Source organism: Lissotriton helveticus, chromosome 8, assembly GCF_964261635.1.
Source record: "Lissotriton helveticus chromosome 8, aLisHel1.1, whole genome shotgun sequence".
NCBI lineage: Eukaryota > Metazoa > Chordata > Amphibia > Caudata > Salamandridae > Lissotriton > Lissotriton helveticus.
The window spans coordinates 1,344,378,337-1,344,401,002 of record NC_136069.1 but is presented as its reverse complement, the minus strand read 5'-3'; the positions used below and the strand labels follow the sequence as shown (position 1 = coordinate 1,344,401,002).

Sequence of the window (22,666 nt, the reverse complement as noted above, 5' to 3'; positions counted from 1 at the left end):
CAGAAACTGTGTTGCTGGTGCACACCCCTTTATGATCAGTTGGTGTTTTCCCCGTATGGAGAGTGATAAAAAAACAATATAGTGAGTTTATTGGGGAATGATCATCGTAACGTGCAGAGAAGGTCAGCGATTTTAGATAGTGGGATTACCAATGGTATTTTAGAAGGACTGGAGCTTCTGTAGCAGATTTAAACAGGAGTGTGAGGCTACACTGCTTACCAAACTTTACACATTCGGTGTTGGCTGCGGTATTCTCCATTTTCAATAGAAACTATTTATTGTATTTCATTTTTGTTATTTTGTGTCTGTTTTTGACGGTTTCCACTTTTAAGATTTCTACTTTCTTGTTTTCTGAAATGGGGAGATTAGGAGATCTTAAGCTAATTAAATGAATCTTCAACTATTTTACAGAATGTGTTTTTTTATCGTTTTGAATGACGTTTTTGTGATCCATGTATGATTTTGATTTCTGTAAGGTAAGGTTTGGCAGCACAGCTGCTGGTGTGGCTCCTGGTTTTACAATAAACTTCTCAATTACCAAAGTACAATGCCTTCTTTTCAAGGTAGTTAGCCCAACATCCACAAATACATTGTTTTAAATACCTCTCATTTTCCTTCACTGTGAAGCTCTACTATGCACGGAGTTCATTTTCTGGACAACTCTTTATCATACGCCTTAAGGACCATGGAGGACTAGTTGGCAAGAAAGATTTAAGAATCCTATGCAATAAAATGATAACAGGTCTACGAGCAAAAATGTATTAACAATAGTTTATAGAAGTAAGGTGCGGCCCCCCATCAATATAAGAAATATTACAGAACCCATCTTTTTGAGAGCCTTGATGGATATGTTCTGTCCCTATCGCTACACAAAGGCCAGAGTTTGGGTGGATTTCATTGAGCTCTATAATTCATGCAACACCTGTTTTTGACTTTCTGAAATACATTTTGGCTGAACTTATAAGCCCCACTATGCAAAACAGGATAATGGGGATGGTGAACTGAGAGGCTTTTGCTCCCATTTAAATCAGGCCCTATGGAAAAAAATCCAGCCCAAAGACTGAGACATTACAGCGAAGGTTCCTTACTTGACTTCTAATGATGCACACAATTTCCCCTTTATAGTGTTATATTAGCCAGATTGCCCTGCATGATAGAATAGGTTTTGTGGGCAGTGTTAAGTCTGAATTTGTTGTCTCTGGGGGGAAGAACAATTAATTGGAAATGTGCTGGAGCTGTATAAGGCCTATTTTACTGTGGTATGAGGGAGGTTGATTATTAGGTGTAGTTTCTTCTGATTTGCTCTTTCATGCAGAGTTTTGAAAGAGGGATATCTAACCAATCAGATCACTACTCCTCATTCCTCCTAATAGCCACCTGCATAGATCACAAATTTCTAATAAATAACTAGAGTGATCATGTAGCTCACAGAATGTGTATACAAGTGCTGCTTTAGGGACATTCATCTTCGTGTGCAGAAAGTTAAAAATTTACATGAAAATGGTTCTGATCTCTGCTGCTAGACTTTTTGGAATGAGCCCCAGAAAATATTCCTTCCTATTAGTTATATCTATGTGATTGTGCCATGATAATAAAAATAAACATGGCCCAATAACTCATGTCAATTAAAGCAACTTTACTAACACACACTGGCACATTTTGTTACTACAGTGCAAAGGTGTACTGCCAATGTCCAGCAACACTGACACAAGAAAGACATGTACAGGTTGTGTGTACCAATTACTTTACACAGGAAACTATCCCTCCTAAAAGTCAGGGGGCCACTTCAATAGTAATTTTATTTATATAGCGCTTACTTACCCCATGACGAGGCTTTGAAGCGCTTTTCGGTGAGTAGCACACTACTCTGGAACTCAAAGTGGATTAGTATATGGAAATATAAGTTGTTAATTGGAGTGTTGGGCATGCAAGTCTGTTAAATTTATTGAATTGGACAAAGGAGGGATAGAGGAGGGAAGAGTCTAGAAAGGATTACTTAGGAGGTCATAGTAGTAAAATGAGGTTTGGGATGAGTCCGAGAGTGGAGGTGGAGAATATATTGAAAGAGGTAGAGGATGAGACATAGATTAGCCAGGAAAGAATTGACGGGTTTTTGTTTTTTTCCTCCAGTGGTAGTTAAGTAATAAATGTATAGATACAATGGGTTCAGTGCTCACATCACCAGTCCTGATGGAACTCTATTAGCTCCCCTTGCTAGCTCTCGCCAACTACAAATGTGGTCGCATCATTTAGAAAGCCATCACAACCAGAACCCCGGCCAGGCTTATTTTACAGACAAGCGCACCATCACTGGGGATTCTTGAGACACACCCGCAGCCAGGACAGCATCAGACTGCAGACTAAGAAGTTTAAAAGAAAAAAAACAAGGTAATAGGATCTTCCCATCTATGAACCCAGCATATTCATTAGCTATCTAGAACCCAGCTTCCTCTCCTCTTACTAATAGACGTTAAGCTTGAGCTTGTCTATGTCCATGCACATCGCTATGCTGCCTTTTGACTAGGTTGCAGTATAGACATACCATATACTTTCATATATAAGTAATAGAAAAGTTACAAAAAGGAGAAGGTGCCAACAGACTGAGATGATGACTTTAGAACCGGGCTACTGGTAGTGCCCTGGCCTAGGCTGAATAGCATCTGATTCTGAAAAAAGCACTTAATCTGCCCATGCTTCAAAGAAAAGTGTAATGTAATCTGATGTTCATGTAAAGTGCTCCAATACCTTTGGGCTAATTTGGCACTATATAGAACTGCAACAAGTAAATACTGCATCCTCACAGAGATACTCTGGTGAAAGTAATAGAGACCAAGTCTAAAGAACATGTGAAGTATTTAGTGTTATTTATATAAGTATTTTTACTAATGTTTTTTTGCTATGTAATGAGCATTAGCAAATTAAAAGAGAATCACTGAATTAAATTGGCATCGACCTGTAAAACCAGCTGAAATTGCACAGAAAATATGAACACATTTCAAACAGTAAATAGAGCAAAATATTTTTTTTAACACACACACACACACACAAAGAAGATAATCCAATACAGTTAGAGCAGATTTGCTGCAACCAAGAGGACTCTTATTACTAAGAGTGGTGCAGAATCACATGAATCTCAAGGTGGAGCACTATATAATAGGACCTCCAATGCTAAGGGAAGATGCAGACCAGTAAGGTCCCTAATCTAGCCCAAAACCTACTTCTAGTAGGTTTGTACAAGGTAAAACGACCATATAAGCAAGAATATTCCTTTAAATCCATACTAGAACCCAAAGACATTAAAAGATAGTTTCAAAATATAAACTAATTTATCCGGAGTGATCTGCTACTTGTATAAGATTTTGAAAGATTTGACAAATAGGTGGCCGATCAACGCAGGATGATTTTAAAAACCTAGCAACGCCCTACAGAATCCATTCAAAAGTGAAGTTTGAAGTGGAATTTATTTACAGGTTCCTTGTCATGTGGTTTTAACATACTGAGCAACTTTACCCCTTGCATCCTGGGCTTGTTTAAATAAGCTTGATAACCAAAATCTATACTACTATTATAAAGAGAGAACTGTGACCTTTGAGCCAGGTAAACTCGAAAACTACACCACCAATCCAAACACCCAATACATGTTTGAAAACGTCAGGACAAGCAGAAGGACATAAGGTATATATATATATTTTTATATAGCCTATTTAAAAAATGTACGATTAAAAAAAAGTAGTCCCTTGGAAGTAGCGCCGGCCGGCCGCGACGTGCGTGCTGACATCAGCAGCGCAGGGAGGAGCGGCGTACAGGAGCCCGAGGAACAGCGGTGGACATGAGCGCGGGGAGGAGCTGCTGAGCGGCGAGAAGCGGAGGAGCAGTGGAGCAGTAAAATCAGCAGCGCGGGGAGGAGCGGAGGATGAGGTAAGAGAAGCATCCGCGGGTGCGCACCGAGGGACGGGCGGGGGCCATGAACACTGAGTGCTCAAAAAGCCTTTTCCTCAAAGTCGGGACATAGGGGGAAACAAAGCGTGGGCAGAAGCGGCCAGGACCAACGACTGGCGGGGGCCATAAACACCGAGTGCTCAAAAAGCATTTTGCTCAAAGTCGGGACGTAGGGGGAAACAAAGCGTGGGCAGAAGCGGACAGGACCAACGACGGGCGGGGGCCATAAACACTGAGTTCTCAAAAAGCATTTTGCTCAAAGTCGGGACGTAGGGGGAAACAAAGCGTGGGTAGAAGCGGCCAGGACCAACACAACGGCCGCTCTGCTGCGCCACTCCTGCTGCGATGCTGCCCCCAGCCCCCTTCTGCCCCGGGCAACGCCGGGGCGGGCTGCTAGTATATATATATATATTTTTAAATGCTATGGCATAAACCATATAAAATGCTATTTTATTACCAGTGATGAGGGAGTGGAGGGGCATCAGGACCCACCCAAGGTTCCGCCTGTCCTTCCCACATTCAACAATATTAATAAATAGCATAATATATTTTATAGAGAATGTTAGTAAGAGAGAAAATGTTCACATTTAGTAAAAATGTTACCGTCCATAGATGTTTACACTGTGTTTTAAAATAGTTGTCTCATTGTCAGTCCGATTCGCAATATTGCTTAATTTATAATATGGCTGAATCGATGGGGAGGAGCCGCGCCAGCGACCAAGATGGCCGCCTAGGGACCGGCTCCGCCGGCCCTCCGCTCCTGAGTCCACATCCTGAAATCCATCCTGTGCTCCGGTCCCACTTTCGAGTGGGGAAACCGCTCCGGTGCCGGGGGGCAAAATCCCGGACTTCGGCCGGGGTCGGGGGCCCTCGCGAGCCGCCAGTGAGATTTGCGGCTTGACTCCCTGGGAGACAGGGACCTCATGTGACGCCCTGCCCGCCCTAGAGTGTAACAACAGCGGGCATTGGGGCGGGGCAGGGGCGGTCTGGTCGGAGGCCGGTCGCAGTTTGCCGCGAGTCCCTGGCGGGATCAGCGGCTGAGGAGTGTTACCGCTGCTGAGGGGTATTGTATTGAAGAGCCCCATCGGGGGCACGACATTGCTGCTGCTCGGGCCGGGTTGGATGGTTGACGCCCGTGCCCAAGTGAACATTGTAGACCGGCCTGCAGGGACATTGGGTTATTGGTCCGAGGGGGCACTTGGGCGTCCCTGGAGCCCCGAATGCGTGGGCCCACAAGACTGCTGGGGTGCGGCTGGTCCCCGGACTCTGGCACAGGCTCTGGGCTGCTCCTGGGGTGGCCGGCAGCGGATGCCAGCGGTGAAATCGAGCCTCTCTGGTTGGGTCCCGGGAGCATTTTATTGGAGTGGGCCGGGGGCTGCAAGTACCCGGGATCAGGGGTCCCCGCAGAGCAGCAGGTCGGTCGCTTGCTGGGTTGCGACGCTGGGAGCCCGCGGATTGTTGGGGCTGCCCGGGGATCACCTGTGACTTTGCGCTGTGGGCCCTGGAGCCCTCTGTCTTGCCCTCTGGTTGTGTGCCGTGGTGAGGGGAGCGAGGGGCCATTTCCTCCCGGGCCTTGTCCGCGGCGGTGGTGGAGGATCTCGCCGCAGGTCATTTTAAGAGACCGCGGGTGAGAGTGCTGACTGGACCTGCCCCTGAGGAGATTGGTTGTCTCCTTCCCCAGCGGGGCCCCGGGGGTGTCCTGGAGTGGCCTACTGGTGACGGCTGGACGTGGATGACGGTGGTCACCCTGGGCCATCCTGATTCCGTTACCGCTGAGGCGCTGTCCTTCTTGAGGTGGAGGCGCGACGGTGGGCTGTGAATATCGAGGGGCGTGATGGCGGCGAGAGTGGACTCGGATAAGCCAGCGGCCAAGTCATCGAGAGGGGCCAGACACATCCAATCGAATAAACTGGATCGCTATACTCTGCCCAAGGGATCGCAGGGTGAGACCAAGAAGGGGCCGGTGGGGGCTTCGGAGGACATCACTGAGACTGCAGAGCCTACTATGGCGGATCTTATGGCCGCCATCACGGGAGTGCAGACGTCCCTGGGCCAGAAAATGGAGACAATGGACGGCAAATTAGATACTGTCACCATTGAAATGGGACTGTTACAGGCAGACCTTACCAAAACTAGCGAGAAAGTTAAATCTCTGGAGGTCAAGGCCACGAGCATTATCGATGATGTCAACTTGCTGCAGCAGGAGGTGCGTGATCTTCAGAAGTCAAGGGATCTTACTGACCGGAAGCTCGATGACTATGAAGGTCGGGCACGGCGCAATAACATCCCTATTTTAGGTGTGCCGGAGAAATCAGAGGGTCTTACGTCGGATCTGTTCGTGGACAACCTCATCCTTAATTATTTGAAGCCTAAAGGCCTGAGCAACTTCTTTACGGTTGAGCGGGCACATAGGGTCCCGGGTGGGAGACCCAGGCCTGGGGTGAACCCCCGTCCAGTGATAGCCAGGGTCCTTAACTTCCGAGGCCGGGATGTTATTCTTCAGACGGCTCGTACCTCGGTCCTGTTGGCATTCAAGAACACATCCCTCCTCTTCTTTCCGGATTTCACCCAGCTGGTACAGAAACAACGGCAGGGATTCTTGTCGGTCAAGAGGAGACTGAGAGATAAGGGTGTAAAATATGCAATGCTGTATCCGGCCCGTCTGCGTGTGGAGCTAAATGGTAGGACTTGGTTTTTTGATAATCCTGAAGCGGCGGCGGATTGGCTGGACAACTCCCATGGGCGGGAGTCCGGGACAGGTGACTCGGCAGGGGCGGAAGAACAATGAGCTTGTAAATGTGTGGCCGTGGAGACTTGTTATGACTCTTACGCAGCTTTTGGTTTCAAAGGAGCTAGTATTTGAATCCCCTGATTAGCATCGTTTAGTTAGCTTTCATCGTTTGAATTGTCCATACAGGGGGGGCTGTTTTGATTTGGGGGTGGGAGGGTGCAGCGGGCCTGTAAGTAGGTCCTCCTCCTTTTACTACCTTTAGTTAATCTTAGTTTAGTGTAGTTTAGTTGGGGGTGACAGGCACACTGCTAGTTGGGGATGAGCATAAGCTGTATGCAGGGGTGCAGGGAGGGGGGTTGGTGGGGGATGTTCGGGGTTTGTTTTTGTATTATTGTAGGTTGTTGTTTTTTTTACACTGGGTGCTATCAAGTTATTTTGTTCTTTCTTGGAATGGTGATGTCCTCCGTTAAAGGGGTGGTTGGGATCTCCGCCTTGAGTTGGAATGGGAATGGGCTGGGGGATAAGATCAAGAGGGGTATGGCTGGCCAGTTGATTCGGAGACACTCCCCAGATGTGGTGTTATTGCAGGAAACTCACCTTATGGGAAAGCGGTGCATGGCTCTCCTCAGAGGGGGCTATAAGTTGGTTGCGCATGCTGGTTTTACAACTTGGTCGAGAGGGGTAGGGATTTTGATCAAAAACACCTTCCTGCTGGCCATACAGGCCACCTGGACCGATAATAGGGGTAGATATGTTGGCAATTTTGGGTTGTGGGAGGGGAGAACTGTAACCTTTTTGTCTGTCTATGTCCCTCCGACCCTTCAGACTGATACATTTCATTATCTGTGTAAGATTTGTTTGACGTTGCCTGTTGGGTTGTTGCTTGTTGGTGGTGATTTTAATGCAGTTATGGATGGGAAGGTTGATAGGTGCTCGGCTCGGGAGTTGTTGCCGTCCCGGAGGTGGTTGGCTGATTTTGTAGAAACTGTTGGTCTGATTGATAGTTGGAGGCTTAAAAACCCCGATGATTAGCAATACACTCATGTTTCGGCTGCGCACAAATCCCTCTCCAGAATAGATTATGTACTGATGCCTGCGGCCCAGGCTGTGTGGCTCCGCGAGGTGCGGCACTTGGCTGAGGAGGTATCAGATCACTCACCTATCTGGATTAGTTTAGACCTTGGCGGGCGTGATGTGGCCAGGGTCGCTCCTATTAGTGCTTGGCGATTCCGAGACCCAGCGGCTAAGAGGGAGATAGTGCGTGTGGCAGATAGATATTTTCAAGAGAACGTAGACTCGGTGGACTCCATATGTTCCCTATGGGAAGCGTACAAAACTGTCCTTAGAGGGGAACTGCTATTGTACATTTCCGGAAAGATGAAGGAGGGGCGCGCTGAGATTCATAGGGTGGAATCAGAGTTGCTTGAGCTGGAACGGGAGGTGTCGCTTGTCTCGAAGCCGGAGGCACTGCATCGCTTGCGCCTCCTTAAGGATGAATATCGGAGCCTGGCCCGAGATGACGCGAGGTCGCAACTGGCGGATACCCAGAGTAGGGTGTATGAACACGGGGATAAGGCCGGGAAGCGGATTGCCTGGTTGGAGAAGGGGGATTGGGCGTCGCGGTTGGTTCCGGTGCTGCAGCCCACTGGTTCAGATAAAATCACGAATCCACAGGAGATTGTAGACGCGTTTGCTAGCTATTATAGGAAGGTGTATGCGGCCGAATGTAATTACTCGGAGTCCGAGAATGCGGACTTGATTTGAGACATTCCGATGCCCACTCTTTCGGATGAGGATAAGGAATTTCTTGACTCTCCACTCACAAACGACGAAGTGGCACAGGCGATTAGAGGGGTTCGTTCTGGTAAGGCTTCTGGCCCGAATGGGATCCCCGTTGAGCTTTACAAAGTAAAGGCAAATAAGTTGGCTCCCTTTGTCAGGGACATGTTTGTGGAGAGTAGGGAGAGGGGTCAGCTCCCGTACGATCAGCGTGTAGCGAACATCATAGTCCTGCACAAGGAAGGCAAGCCGAAGACTGAGTGTTCTTCGTATCGGTCGATCTTATTAAATGCAGAGCCAAAAGTCTTGGCTAAACTGTTGGCGACCCGACTTGTAAAGGTCATTACGACACTGATTCACCCGGACCAGTCAGGTTTTATGCCTCGCCGGAATACGGCTCTCAATCAACGCAGGTTACATGGGGTTATGGGAGGGGCATCACACATACACGAGCCGACGGTTTTGTTATCCCTGGATGCCACCATGGCATTTGACAGAGTGGAATGGCCCTATCTTTTTGCCGTCCTGGACAAGATGGGTTTTGGCCCGGAGTTCGTTTCTTGGGTCCGCCTTTTATATTCTGGTCCACTGGCTCGAGTAGTTGTCAATAACCATAGATCGGCAGACTTTGCGTTGGGGAGGGGCACCAGACAGGGATGTCCTTTTTCCCCGCTGTTATTTGCATTGGCACTCCAGCCGCTTGCGGCCTGGGTCCGCTGGGACAGGTCGATTAGGGGGCTCAGGTGGACACCCGAGTGGGAGGATAAGATATCGCTTTATGCGGACGATATTTTGTTGTATCTGACCTCCCCTCGAACTTCGCTCATAGCATTTTTAGATGTCCTGGAAGTGTTTGGACGGTATTCCGGCTTCGCCATTAACTGGGCGAAGTCGGTCCTTTTTGTTATAAGTGGTGATCCCCCGAAGGTTCCTCCAGGTTGTCCGGTGAGACTGGAAACGGTGGGGTTCAAATATCTTGGCGTTTTTATATCCTTGGACCCCAGAGTAGGTACTCCAATAACTTGTTGCCGCCCCTGGTCCGGCTCCGACGCGATGTGACCCGATGGAAATTGCTTCCTCTCTCCCTTCTCGGTCGCGCTGTCCTGTTTAAGATGATGGCGCTTCCTCGTTTTCTATATGCACTTCAAAACTCATTGGATCTGGTTCCCCCGTCGTATTTCAGGGAGGTTGAGTCTCTCCAGAAACAGCTTCTTTGGGATGGTAGACCCCGAATTGCATTTACGAAATTGACGTTGCCGTGGTATGACGGGGGGATCGGTCTGCCTAACATCCGTAAGTATTATTGGGCGTCACAGCTGGCGACGGTTAATCATGCTATCTATGGCTCGCCGCTAGATCCTGGCTATGCTATGGACCGTGGTCAGATTCCCGGTGGGGAGTTTACTAGGTCATTGTATGCTAGGAGTGGGCGTTTTCCCCTGGTGGGGCCAACGGCGGTTGCTGTTCAGGTCTGGCATGAGGCCAATCGCTCCCTTAAGTGGGAGGGGGAAGATCACACTGGCTACACCTCTGTGGAACTCTGAACGCTTGGGAAGTTTATGGAAGTCTAATGGTTTTGACAAATGGGACCTCATTGGGATTTCTCGAGTGGGTGATCTCTGGGGTAAAGATGGAATCCTCCTGTTTGAAACGTTGCAGGAACGGTATCAACTGCAAGGGAGTGAGAGGTTTCGCTACCTCCAGATTAGGCATGCGCTGATGGTTAGTATTCCCCGGGAGGCGACGCTCCAGGAGGCATCCCCGTTGGAGGATCGAGTGTTGGACGGTCATCTTCCAACAAAGACGACTTCCTCGATTTATAAAAAACTAGTTAATCACTTGGAATCTGTATAGGGGTGATATATGCACTCCTCCTGCCACGCCGGAAGATCCGGCACTGTCGGAAGATCCCTGAACCCATATGTTGTTATTTCTGTTGTGTTTTTTGATCAGGAGGACGTCTTTATCTGTAATGTGAGTTAAGATGCAACCCAGTGAATTTTTGTATGTGTTTATGATTTCATTTTGTGTGCATTAATAAAAAGAATTTTTTAAAAATGGCTGAATCAATTACCTTTGAATATAGTAATTTAAAAAGGTATACACCGAGATGTTTTAAAAACAATAAATATATATTTTTAAAGTGCAAAAGGAAGGGAGAGAAGTAAAAAGAATAAAATGTACAAACAACATTCAGAGCGTCTTACTAACCACAAGAGAACAAATCTCTTCAATTTAAATATGGGATGAGTTTGCACATACCTTCCTGGACCTCTAAAAATGTACTCCCATGCATTTGAATGGAATATTAAATAAAAATGTCTATCAAAATGTTACTGTTTGTTTAGAGGAGCTACGCGGGCGTTCTAGATGGTCGCGTGAGCAGAGAGCTCCCGGGACCCGCGCCGCCCTCTCGCAAATATCCTTATAATATCCTGGTTCTACTGATGGGCTTTTGAAGATCTACTCTTGCTGATCCTGATATCCTTTCAGAAATCGAATTTGGACGTCGGGAGCCGATTCTACGCCGACTTCAGCTATCTGGGCCCACCCCGAGCGTAACCGGGGACTTGGCTGCTTCCTTGGGCCGGGGAGTAATTCAACAACAGCGGCCGGAGGGACGTCTCCCTAGTCGGCCTGATTGTCACTTTCAGTTTCGTTTTCTCCCCGGACCCTCGAGTGATTGCTCTACAGGCGGATCGTCTCCCACGGCGGTGCAACTTTACCGCAGCAGTGCCCGGCCACATCCCCACTTCCTCGGCCTACTGCTCAAGCTGCATTTTCCAGTTTTGGCCCTAAAATTTGGACTTGGTATCCTGCGGGCGTCGGCCATTTTCACCAGGTCAAGAAGGCCCCTCGGGGCGCTTATCCTAATATGGCCACCAAACCTGAGTCCGAGAAGCGCAAGACCAAGACGCCGGTCCGTGGGGGACTCACTCAGACTAATGTCATGGATCGGTATACACAACCGAATGGTTCCCCCGGCAGTCCCAGCCGCGCTTTTGCTGACCCCAAGACAGACTCTGTCGAGCCTTCCGAGGTCTCTCTCCAGGACTTGATGAGTGCCATCACGGGGATGAAAGCGGATATGGGACAACAATATGAAGCCCTGGCCTCCAAGATTGATACTGTGGCGGTCGACGTTACACTCATCAGAGCGGACCTCGCCAAAACTAATGAGAGGGTCAAGGCCTTGGATTTGAAGACCTCAAGTCTTATCACGGATGTGGCGGACGCGCAGTCGGAGATTGGCAACCTGAAAGCGTCGTATGACTCGATGGCTCGAAGACTGGACGAGCATGAAAATAGGGCCCGGCGCAACAACATACGCTTGGTGGGAGTGCCGGAAAAACCCGATAGCACCACTGTTGACCTGCTTGTCGAAGATCTGATCCTCAACCATCTGGCCCCCGCTGGACTCAGCAAATTCTTCGCTGTTGAGCGTGCATACCGTTTCCCGGGCGGGAAGATTCAAAAAGGGGCCCCCCCAAGACCCATCATCGCTAGGCTTTTTCACTTTCGTGATAGAGACGCTATCCTGCAAGCCTCCCGAGGTCGGGGCCCCTTGAATATTGACAATTGCACGGTCAACATCTATCCTGACTTTACCGCGCAGGTCCAGCGGCAAAGGATGGGGTTTCAGGGGGTCAAGAGGCGTCTACGGGAGCACACGGGAAAGAAACAGGGGGCGTAAAAAAAGGAAGACAACGATCGGAAACGGAACGGAACCAGACACACCTAACGAGTACGCCCCAGCATCGTGTGGCTGCAACCCGGTTAGCCCGGTGAGACCGGAAGTACCGGGAGGCGGTAACGGGTGCAGGGCGGAAGCGAGGAAGCGGAAGTCACGGTCACCCACTCGCAATTCCGGTGGTCAGAATTCCGGTGGTCAGATATCTGACCACCGGAATTGCGAGTGGGTGACCGTGACTTGAACTTTTCCCAAAGCTATCATACGGCGGGAGTTCCATCTGTTGTCGGCTCAAATATAAGATCCTCTCGCAATATATTCTAAATATTGCCCACCAAATTTATAGGCCTTCTATCAAGTGGCCGGCTATATACTCTTTTCAGATTTAAGTAATGGACACATGTACAGGGAATTCCTTTTTATAAAATAGCCCTGACGAAGTTCCTTGTGAACGAAACGCGTTGGCTGAGGAGTTTGTTTTTATTGGAATTCAATAAAGGAATTGTGTAACACGAATTGGAGCTCTTGGATATTCTTCTCTGGTGCACCGTCCATTTGTATACGATTTTTCGGATCCGCTTAGCAGTAGAGTGTTGGTTCGGCACACTCTGGACGCATCGTGCACAGGACATTGACACATGTATCATACTCTATAAGTACTTGTGCATAACCTTTGTCAGCCGTTCTTGCTTTTTTGTATTTAAGTGTTGATTATGTGATGCATTTCTGTTCAATCATAAAAATAAATAAACAGAATTTGAAACAAAAGAAAAACACAACATTCTTCCTCTACTATTGTTTTAAACATCATGTTTTCAACCTGCATAACTCCTCAGTGCTCATATATTTCAGCCTGTTTCACATTTGTTAATAATATAGAATATTAAAACTCTAGAACTCTGTGGTAAAGCTACATGAAAGGCTGCTGCTAAAGTACATGTTTCAATTTTACAAGCCGGACGTTCTTTCTTACATGGATAAGGAAGATAGCTGAGCAGTTATAAAAACTGTCTGGAGCAGAAACATAGTAAATATGGAAACATTAATCCCATCATTTTTTTATTTACTGCAGTCTCCTTCTTAAGAAATGCTCTCCATTCTACAGCACCGCCTCCAGCAACATGGAGGTCATAAGTGCCTTTAGTTATGATTATAGCACTCTGCTTGACTCTCTAGTATAACAATGCGGAATCAATGGGGCGGACACCAGTGCTTAATTTGTAAAAACATAATTGATGGGCCCTCAACCTATTCCAGGCCCCGAAAGCTATAAGAATGGCTCTGGCGGCAGGTAGTTGTCCTTTTTAAAGTATATTGAATTAACCTCTTCGACGCTCATGAGCCACGACGCTCCGGTGCTCATGACGAGCTCAGCTCGTCATGGCCCGTGGAACGCTCAGGTGCGGGGAGAATTCCCCCGCTGTGCTGAGCGTTCTACGGGAGCCAATGCACCTATTATGAGCTCAGCTCGTCATGAGCACCGGAGCGCCGTAGCTCATGACGAGCTGAGCTCGTCATGAGCATGGGGGCACTGTGCGCGCCCTCCTCCCCCCCCCAGCACAGCGGGGGAATAACCCCCGATGCGAAGGGGCTAATAAACATATGTTGTTTTCCTTATCTTTGAATTAGGCATACAGCGACAACATGTGCCAGAATGTCGTGAGTGCCTGTGTCGACAATTAAGTGCTGGTGCCGAGCACCGGAAACTAGAGGCTCAAATTAAGCACTGACTCACTGACACGTTGAGTAAAACAACCTCATTCTAAAGCTGTAGCAGACTTTTTTTTTCTCACATGGATAAAAAATGATATTTGTGATTTTTTTTTTCTTTTTTAAAGAAATTTGTCTTCAGGGTAGCTTCTGGAGACCCAACTATAATTTCCATGAAAAAAACGGTCTACTCTCGAAAATAGTTCATCAAATCGATCAAAAAGATCAGCATTTTTCATAGGGTTCCGTCGCTGTAGTAGTCACCACAGTTCTTAAAATGAATAACACACCACTAATAAGTGAATTGTGTGGTAGAAAAAATAACTAATCATGCTTTTCATAACCTTTTTTGTCCTAACCAAAAACAGGCATTCAATAGGATGCATTTTACTAGTCTCATGAAAAACACACCATCTAACAAACAATTTAATGACCTCTGTCCCTCTGGCATCACCCCGGTCATTAACTGCCCAGTAATGGCCTACACTCTGATAAATGTTTGAATAATGCTTCTCGGCAGAAGGAACCTTCATTCTTTAATAACTTGGAGTCTGCATACACAAGTGATATTAAAAGCACACAAGACAAGGGCATAGAAAAACAACATATAATCTTTGTAAAATAATTTTACGTAGTAAATTATGTTTGGCAAAGAACCAAACAGTAAAGAAATGGTGGAAAAGGTTTGTCCAAAGAGCAAGTTATAGTAAATTAAATAAATATGGTTCTCTGTATTTTACAGTTCCTTTCTAGATTAATCAGGATAGATGATGGTAGTCCATAATGTCCGTTCCCAATTATTTTGCCATTAAAACTGTAGCCACCGTTGCTATGGTCAAATCAATACTTTACTTGTTCTGCATTTTCCTGGCGTTATTAAACATTATTGCCAGTAGATGGAGAGACACACGACGATTTTTGTTTAAAATAAAGTTACACTAAAGATTAGCTTACAGGAATGGTAGGGGTCTCCGAGAAATACTTGTAGCCTTTATGCTTTGATTGCCTTTGTTTTAGCACTCACTTTTTCGAGGAGTACCCTTTGCTTAAAAATGACAACTTGCTCTGTGGCTGCTGGCCAAAGCTAGGCAATATCATCATATGCAGCATTTTTAAAAAGAAGAATAAAGAATTTCTGAATAAATAGCGGAACAGAAGACCCATACCACATAACTTGAATTAGCCTATAATGTAACACACTTAACAAAGAAACAACAAATTAAAAGCAGACACTGAGAGTGCCCACTGTTAAGCCTCCAGAGCGCCCATGTGACTGGTCCAACTGAGTCAGTGCAGTCGGTACTAAAATACAGCAATAAAACACAATTATCTGCTGAAAAAACGAGTCCTCCTTTCAGAGAGCAAAGGCATCCAAACAATAAATGCCTAAAGGGAAGACTGTGTGACAGATAACAAAACCGACATGGAAAGAACAGTTAGACCATCGCATACTGTGAAGAAAACTCGAGCAGAAGCAGAGGGATCTAACAAACGCTTGCCCACGGAGGGGGCTTAAAGGGCCAGAGGATTAATCCAAGAGAAGGCCTGTGACTCCAGTGTGTGTGTGAACAAATGTGTGGACACACAGGAGCAAGGTGATGGTGGTTCCTGTGGCAACAACAATGGGGCGCCTGGTCCGAAGTGAAGCATTGGCACTAGGTACCACCAAATGTGAGAAATTTAGGATAACAACACAAAGCACTAGTCTGATAGCAGGACTGCGGACTGGGGGGATAAGGTTCTAGGGAACAGTGATAACCAAACCGAAGAAAAGTGTTGCTGAAAGCCGAACTACATGTCCACAGTATTAAATTACATATATGTGCAAAGACAGCAAAGGAGCGCAGTGTGTCAACCCCTTGCTTCCTGCACCACTCTACACATCCACAGGAAACAACTGAAACGAAGACAGGCAGGAAAATGTAAGCAAACTGAACACAGCTTCTCTGCCAAAGAGAACTGATATAGACCAAGAGTATCATAAAGGGACAGAGCGTATCCCTCCCACATACCAACTAGGGGCATGCTAGATGGCTCTACTGCATACGCCATGAATACTTTACCTTCCTAATACCAAAAAACTTCACCTAACGCAGCAACAAAGTGAAGAGTGAGGCAAGTGGAGCACATACATTGCTGATCTTACGGGGATAGCAAGGGGTCACCAAAACCCAAGGAAAAAACAAACAAAGCGTAAAATAAAGGCAGTTAAGAACAAAGAATGTGAATGCTGCGGAGCACTTTCCAGCTGCCAGGGCCTTGTTAAAAAAATAAATTAAAAAGAAGTGGGGAAGAGCAAGGAAACGAGCTCTCCCATGGAGTGCTGATACACAAAGGGAAACAAATGAGTCCTCGAAAGGCGGCAGTGGAAAATACAACTCTTCCAGTAAAAACACTGAAATCTCACTAAGCTGAACAAACACAAGAATAGGGAGAAAAGAGTGAAGCATAAGCAGACAATAGAGATGGACAACAAAGCCATCCAATTATGAGCATGGAGCTGACTCAATACCCACTCTAGGTGTATGAGATGCATTGGAAACAGGTCTGCCTGTAGACCGCTAATGGAGACTGTAGTTGAAACTTTAAAAATAAATCTTATTTTTGTCAAACCAAAGGGAATTTTTATATCGGTTTGAAATTGCGAACACTCACACACAAATGAGGTAATTTTAGAAGAGCAGAATTAAATAACTGTTTTGAATCATCCAGTCTCTAAAGGTGATGAGTTATCAGTCTTTCCATAGTTCTTCATACAGCACAACAACCTTTGTCAAAGTTTCTGTGTAACATACATTCCAGTGAAGTACACTGAGAGCATTTGATCTTAACCGCCGACCACGGCCCAGAAACCGATCCTTCACTGGAGACTAACGAGTGTGTGGTTATCCTAATGACCAGCAAGCTTGGACCTTGACCTGTGATTTAGAACTCACATACTCGAGATTGATTAAATCAATTTACCATCCACAGAGGCTAACGGAGATGCATGTAAAGCTGTTTGCTTAGGGGCAAAATCACTAAGGTTACTGCAACGAAAGATTTGAATGTAATACGAAAAGCTACATAGTCGTGGGATATAACCACTTCAACACAATAGCAAAATATAATGGCAGAAACGAAGCAAGATAATGAATGGCAATCTGAGAAAAAGCAAGTAAAGAGACTTAAAATGTCATCAGTCAAGTCTGATGACATGAAAATTTGTGACAGATTTTCTACAAATGTTTGCTGAGTACCTTGCCAAACCAGTGAGAATAGCTGAACTAATTTCTGAAGTACAAAACAACTTTACTCCCTAAGAGAAACTGGCCCAGATCCTTTACCAGTGTGGACAGGAAGGGTCTTTAAATATGCACCTAGCATGAGTGAAGACAAATTTCAAGATCTCACAAACCATTCCAAACATGCCCCTGAGAACTTATGGAAACGGCAGGTGTTTTGGAGTACTTCTTGAAAATGTTTGGGGATTCTGAATTATTTCAATGCAACGGAAGTTACAAGTGCGTAATCGTGCACCACATATAATTGCGCATGCAAAAAATCCTTTGCATACATGCAACTGAACTGTTTTCCCTTCTATTTAGAATACATTACTACTGATTGATACTGTTTCAAGTTGAACTCCCAGATTTGCAGTAAAGATGTGAGCTATAGCTGTTGGGGTCTATAGTTCAACTAATTTTCAAATATATTCACTCAGTATAATGTTTATGTAAATCTCGTTTGGGAATAGAGGGCTGGAACAACGGCTCAACCAAACGGTTTGTTTACGCTGTTGGTATTTGTGAATTATCCATATTGTTGGAAATACAGACAGAAGCACGTGTGGTCAATCAACCATGAAATTCCTCCACCACTGCCTTCCTTGAGGTGAATAGAGCCATTTCTAACAAGGCTCTGGGGATCATTTCTTTGAAAAACCGGGAACTTCTGTACTCACTACAAAAGTAGAGGCTGTAGTAACCATATATATCTACATATACTCAGACTAATTTAGGCAGCTATAATCCGTTTCTCCAATGCCTTGCCGTTAGCTATTAACATTTGTAGCTTTTTAGTGTCCTTCAATACTGTTCCAATAAAGAATTGTCAGACTGGCGATATTGTTTTGGATAAGTAATGAATTGATGGGCAAATGTTTCCCCCCTCTATTTACACCCAACACTGGAACTTTTTTTTTTTAAATAGAAAAACACTGCCAATGTGAAAATGGCACCCTTTATACAAAACACAATTTTGACAGTGACACAACCTACACAGCGAGGCTGTTCATATGGGGGTAAGAACATAAATTGTTCCTCTTTTGTGGTAACTCATACATATACATACATCAGTATTGTGGCACAACTCAAAAGGAAACTAGAATTCAGATTAAGAAATAAAGACTTAATCAATGAAACTGTTTTTCAACAAGATATAGATGGTTGAAATTGCAATTGCATTTGCACAGCACTTCATAACCTATTGGTTGGTGCGAAGGACATTACTGGAAGTGTAGCATGCTACACTAGGGGTGAGTACTTGGTTGGAAGGGTTTTGTACTTGTAATGAGGACTACGTGGGAAACATTTTAGTGCTATGCATGAGAGACCGGAGTGGCGTTCTTATCCTGCATTCTGTTGCAGCCTGCAACTGTGAACTAAGGGACAGACAAGTGAAAGTCAGAGCTCATGAATGTTACACTAAATGACTGCTGCGAGTTGCTCTGCAGGTCCAATATGGAGTTTTTGTTGTTTACAGAGCCTTTAAGCAACAACTTGTACTGTATGCAGCAAATAAGACAGCATTACAATCATCACTAGCATAACGTTGTTTTACTAAAGTAATTTACAATGCTTTAGAGTGGCCACTCGTCAAGCTAGGAAGGGCGAGAGCTGGACCCATTTGGAGTATATTAGACATATAAGATACAAGCAGCTATGCAGCAGATATCTTCATTCATTGGGTGCGTGTCCTCATTCGTACTAAGTGCCTTAATTTAGAAGACTCATGTCTCACTAGACAGTACATCAAGATCCCAAGATCCTATGCATGATTGGCAGTAAGAAGCCAGCTTGAATTTAACACCAGCAGCTGCTTCAGACCCTCTGCTTTTAATTCCAATGTGCTACAATATTAATTTTGTGATTCACATATAGCAGTTAATCCTATCGCTTGCTGCTGCATATTGCAGGGAATAACACGTTTAATTATTACACAACTCAATGGCACTCCCAATCATAGGGGGTTCAAACCCACGATATGCATGCTACAGGAACTTCTTGCTATTTCACAGGCAAGAAGTCTTCATCTACAGTACACTATTGTTTCATTCATTTATATATAGAGTTTAATATGGCGAGAACAAGTCCCTTTCAGGTATCAAAGCGATGTACAATAGTATAGAGTAAGGTAGTTAAGATACAAGCAATAAACAACACATCTATATATGGTGTTGATCGTGGAAGTAATAGTTACAGTGGCAAAACATGGAAAATAACAGAGAATCGGAGCACAGGAACACAGTCTCTCTGGGGTAATAGTGTGAACACAACCCTTTTGGGTATCTGGGTGTTCAACAGTATACATATTGCTCTTTATAATGTACAATAGTTAGAGGTATCTCTGAAACAAGAAAACAGCGCACAGTGAAAGGTATTATATGTTGTGAAGATTAATACTTCACATTAAATCCCTGAGACAAGTGTTCATTTTCTTTTCAGAGTAACACTATCATGAATTTTTAGCTAGTTTAACTGAAAAAGTCTCACTAGCATCCAGTAAGCAATGGTTATAACATTACAAAGCCACACGTGCACAAATACTCCATACACCAAACGTCTAGTGTTTACTCTGTGCACAATGAAATGACTCAAAACAAATCAACACTCACCACAACAACTGCAATTTTAATGCAACTAGGCTACTATGATCCTAACATTGCAAAATAAATGTATTAGCATGTAGACTATATTCGGCAACTAGATTGACAAACATTGAAAAGAAACCCAGGCAGTTGCACAAAATATCCAACACGAGACTTTATAAACATGTGACTCTTGGATCACTTGTTTCAACATCGAGTTATCTTTCAGCCTCCATCAATATTGTACTATCATCAAAGCACTACGGATTAAAGTAATTTTAATAACTAAAAACCAAAAACTCATTCCTTTCATTAACTAATTCATAAAGCTAACTTTTATTCTGAGACCTGCCCAGTTTAGGACCTGGTTATTTGACGGACCAATCTCACAACTACGATCAAAAGTCGTCTCTGTACTGTCAACCTGACCAGGAGTGACAGACATCTTGAGGCATCGACCAGATCCATTGGCAACGGCCATGGAAGATGCAGTCTTTATCTGCTTTACCTGACTCTTCAGAGCTATGAAGTGGCCAGAAAGCGACATCATGGTGTTTTGCAAAAGCCCATAATAAATAAATATTTATAAATATATTAGAATTTGCATGTTTAATCATGTAGAGTCTACTGGGCCTAGACACCTCCAGCAACCTAGAGATTTCACAAGCCTTCAGCTCTGGCACCCCATTCCCACTCCGACATAAGATTTCTATACTATTCATCTCTGGTTAGGTTGTATCAGGGAAAACAATTGGCGCATTTTTCGTGAAACTAAGGGGTGGACCCAAATAAACAATAAGGTGACCAATTACATGGGGAATAGGCAATAAGATGCACTGGCAATGTTGAGGTTCAGCTGCAGGTCGGGGGTAACAGGACTGAAGGAGGTGCTCAGGGCACTCTTGAAAGATCTTGTATGTACTAATGGAGCAGGGCACATGTACAGTGCATGAACTGAGTTGGACCGGTGACATCCCTCACAGAGTTAGGCAAGTAAACATTATACGCTATCAGCTGTATAAAAGCACTTACATAAATCAGAATAGACTGATAATGGCAACAGTAGTAGTAGTACACAAGAGCAGTTGTGCAATGTACACTGAAAACAGACACGTAATGAAGAAGGCTTGTGTGCAATACACAGTCTGCTGTCAGACAACATTAATGGATTAGGGAAAGTAAGCATGCTAGCTCCAAGTTGGTGACAGAAGTGAAGCAGGGCTGTAGCTGTGCAGTACACACTCTTAGTTGAAGGCAGCACCGATAAAGCCACACATTCTCAGAGCTAGGTGGCAGAAATGATGTCCTGCACGTTCTGAGAATGGGCACAACAATGCAATCAAAATGGGTATTGACGGCACTGATGTACCACTGCATCGATCGAGGTAGATGGCAGTACTGAAGGAGCATGACAGGCGTTCAGTAAGCACTTTGAGGGAAGAGACAGCACTTGTTAACCAGGGCAGATGTGCAATACAGTCTGGATAAATGTTGACAGCACAGAAGAAGCAATGCATACTTTGAGTTGGATGACAACCAGGATAGAGCGAGGCAGGTGTGCAGTGAACACTTTGATGATGGAGACAGCAGGGCAGGTGTGCACTGCAATCTGCATTGGTGATGACAGCATCGATGGAGCAATACACACCTCCAGTTGAACTGTAGCACGGATGGAGTAGGGCAGGTGTGGAGTGTACGGCTGGGAATGGGGTATCACTGATGCAGCATGGCAGGTGCGCAGTGCACACTCAGAGCTGGTGACAGCACTACTACAGCAAGGCGAGTGGGCAGTGAAAGTTATAATGTTGACATAAGCACTGGTGAAGAAAAGCGTTATCCAAGCTGGAATACACACATGATGGCAGTGGACAGCTGTTCGCGTGTATTCTGAGCTGCTGACAGCCCGGATAGATGGGGAAGGGCAGGTGTGCAGTGCATGCGGTCACTGGGGACAATAAAAGCTGGGGACAACAGATAGGCAATGCACAGATATTACAATAATGTGTGCAAGATGTTCTATGAGCTAGATGACGGTGTAGGGCAGTGGATAATCTAAGAGTGGTGCCTAGGGAGAGGGGCAAACAGATAAGGGGTGGCTATTTGAGAGAGGAGGTATGCTGTGTACACTCTAAGATGAATGACATCTATGATGGAGCAGGACAGGTGCAGAGTAATGACTGCTATTGTAGGCAGGGAGCACAATGCTCGCTGTGACCTAGGAGCCTGTGGAAGGCTTTAATGACTCGTTTAACCTGTTGACCTCACACTCTGTGTCCTAAGTTGCTCTCATGGGTAAGGGCAACTAAAACACCTAAGTAACCAGTGAGGAGTCCGCTCCTCTCCTGTGCCATACTGAGGGGACTAGAGGTGATGCTCCTGCCGAGCTGCCTTGAATGAACAGAGCAGCTGCCAGCCCATACCATCCTCCTGCCCCCTCCTTAGTAGCCCACCCCCTCCCTACAGCCAGACACTTACCCAGATAGTTGATGCGCAGCTCAGAGGGATCACCGAGCCCCAGGGATCGCTTCCGGACGTCCCAGAGCAAGTGGCCAGTGCCATGGGCCATAGCAGGCGGGGCACCCGACCTGCGAGGGCGTGCAGGGTCAGCAGGGAGCGCGCAGAGTCCACCTCTGCAGCCGCCTACGGTGCCCGGTAGGCACTCAACCCCAAACCCCCTTCACGGCCGGGGCCGCTGTCTACTAGTTCTGAACTGAGTCAGGGTCAGTCTGCGGCTGCGCGGTGCGTGCTGACGTCACGTGGTACCCGTGCGCCGGGCCGCCAGCTCCAGGTCGGTGCTCGAGCTGTCACTGAGCCGGTGACAGCAGGAGAGTGCCAATGTGCGCACTGCAACGTCTTTTTCTGGAGCTGTACAACGATAAGTGATGTCTGTAGGACACCGAGAGAGCAGCCTTGTGCTTTTTTTTCCGTCCGAAGCAGGAAACTTTGTTTTTAATGAAGAGCGTTTAGA

The 22,666-nt window shown here is 45.7% G+C and overlaps 1 protein-coding gene across 4 annotated transcripts in view; it reads right to left on the bottom strand.

Annotated features, from left to right (window-relative positions):
- Positions 1-22,434, bottom strand: part of DCAF6 (DDB1 and CUL4 associated factor 6) — a 592,636-nt gene extending 570,202 nt beyond the window's left edge. For 2 of the 4 annotated variants that reach the window (XM_078658331.1, XM_078658332.1), the window contains exon 1: positions 22,174-22,409. In XM_078658331.1, coding sequence (XP_078514457.1) covers positions 22,174-22,264 — 91 coding nt within the window. In that variant the 5' untranslated portion in view covers positions 22,265-22,409. Of the gene's footprint in view, positions 1-22,173 lie in introns of all 4 variants that reach the window. The other 2 variants (XM_078658334.1, XM_078658333.1) reach the window with 2 other exon arrangements.
- Between the last annotated feature and the right edge of the window lie 232 nt (positions 22,435-22,666).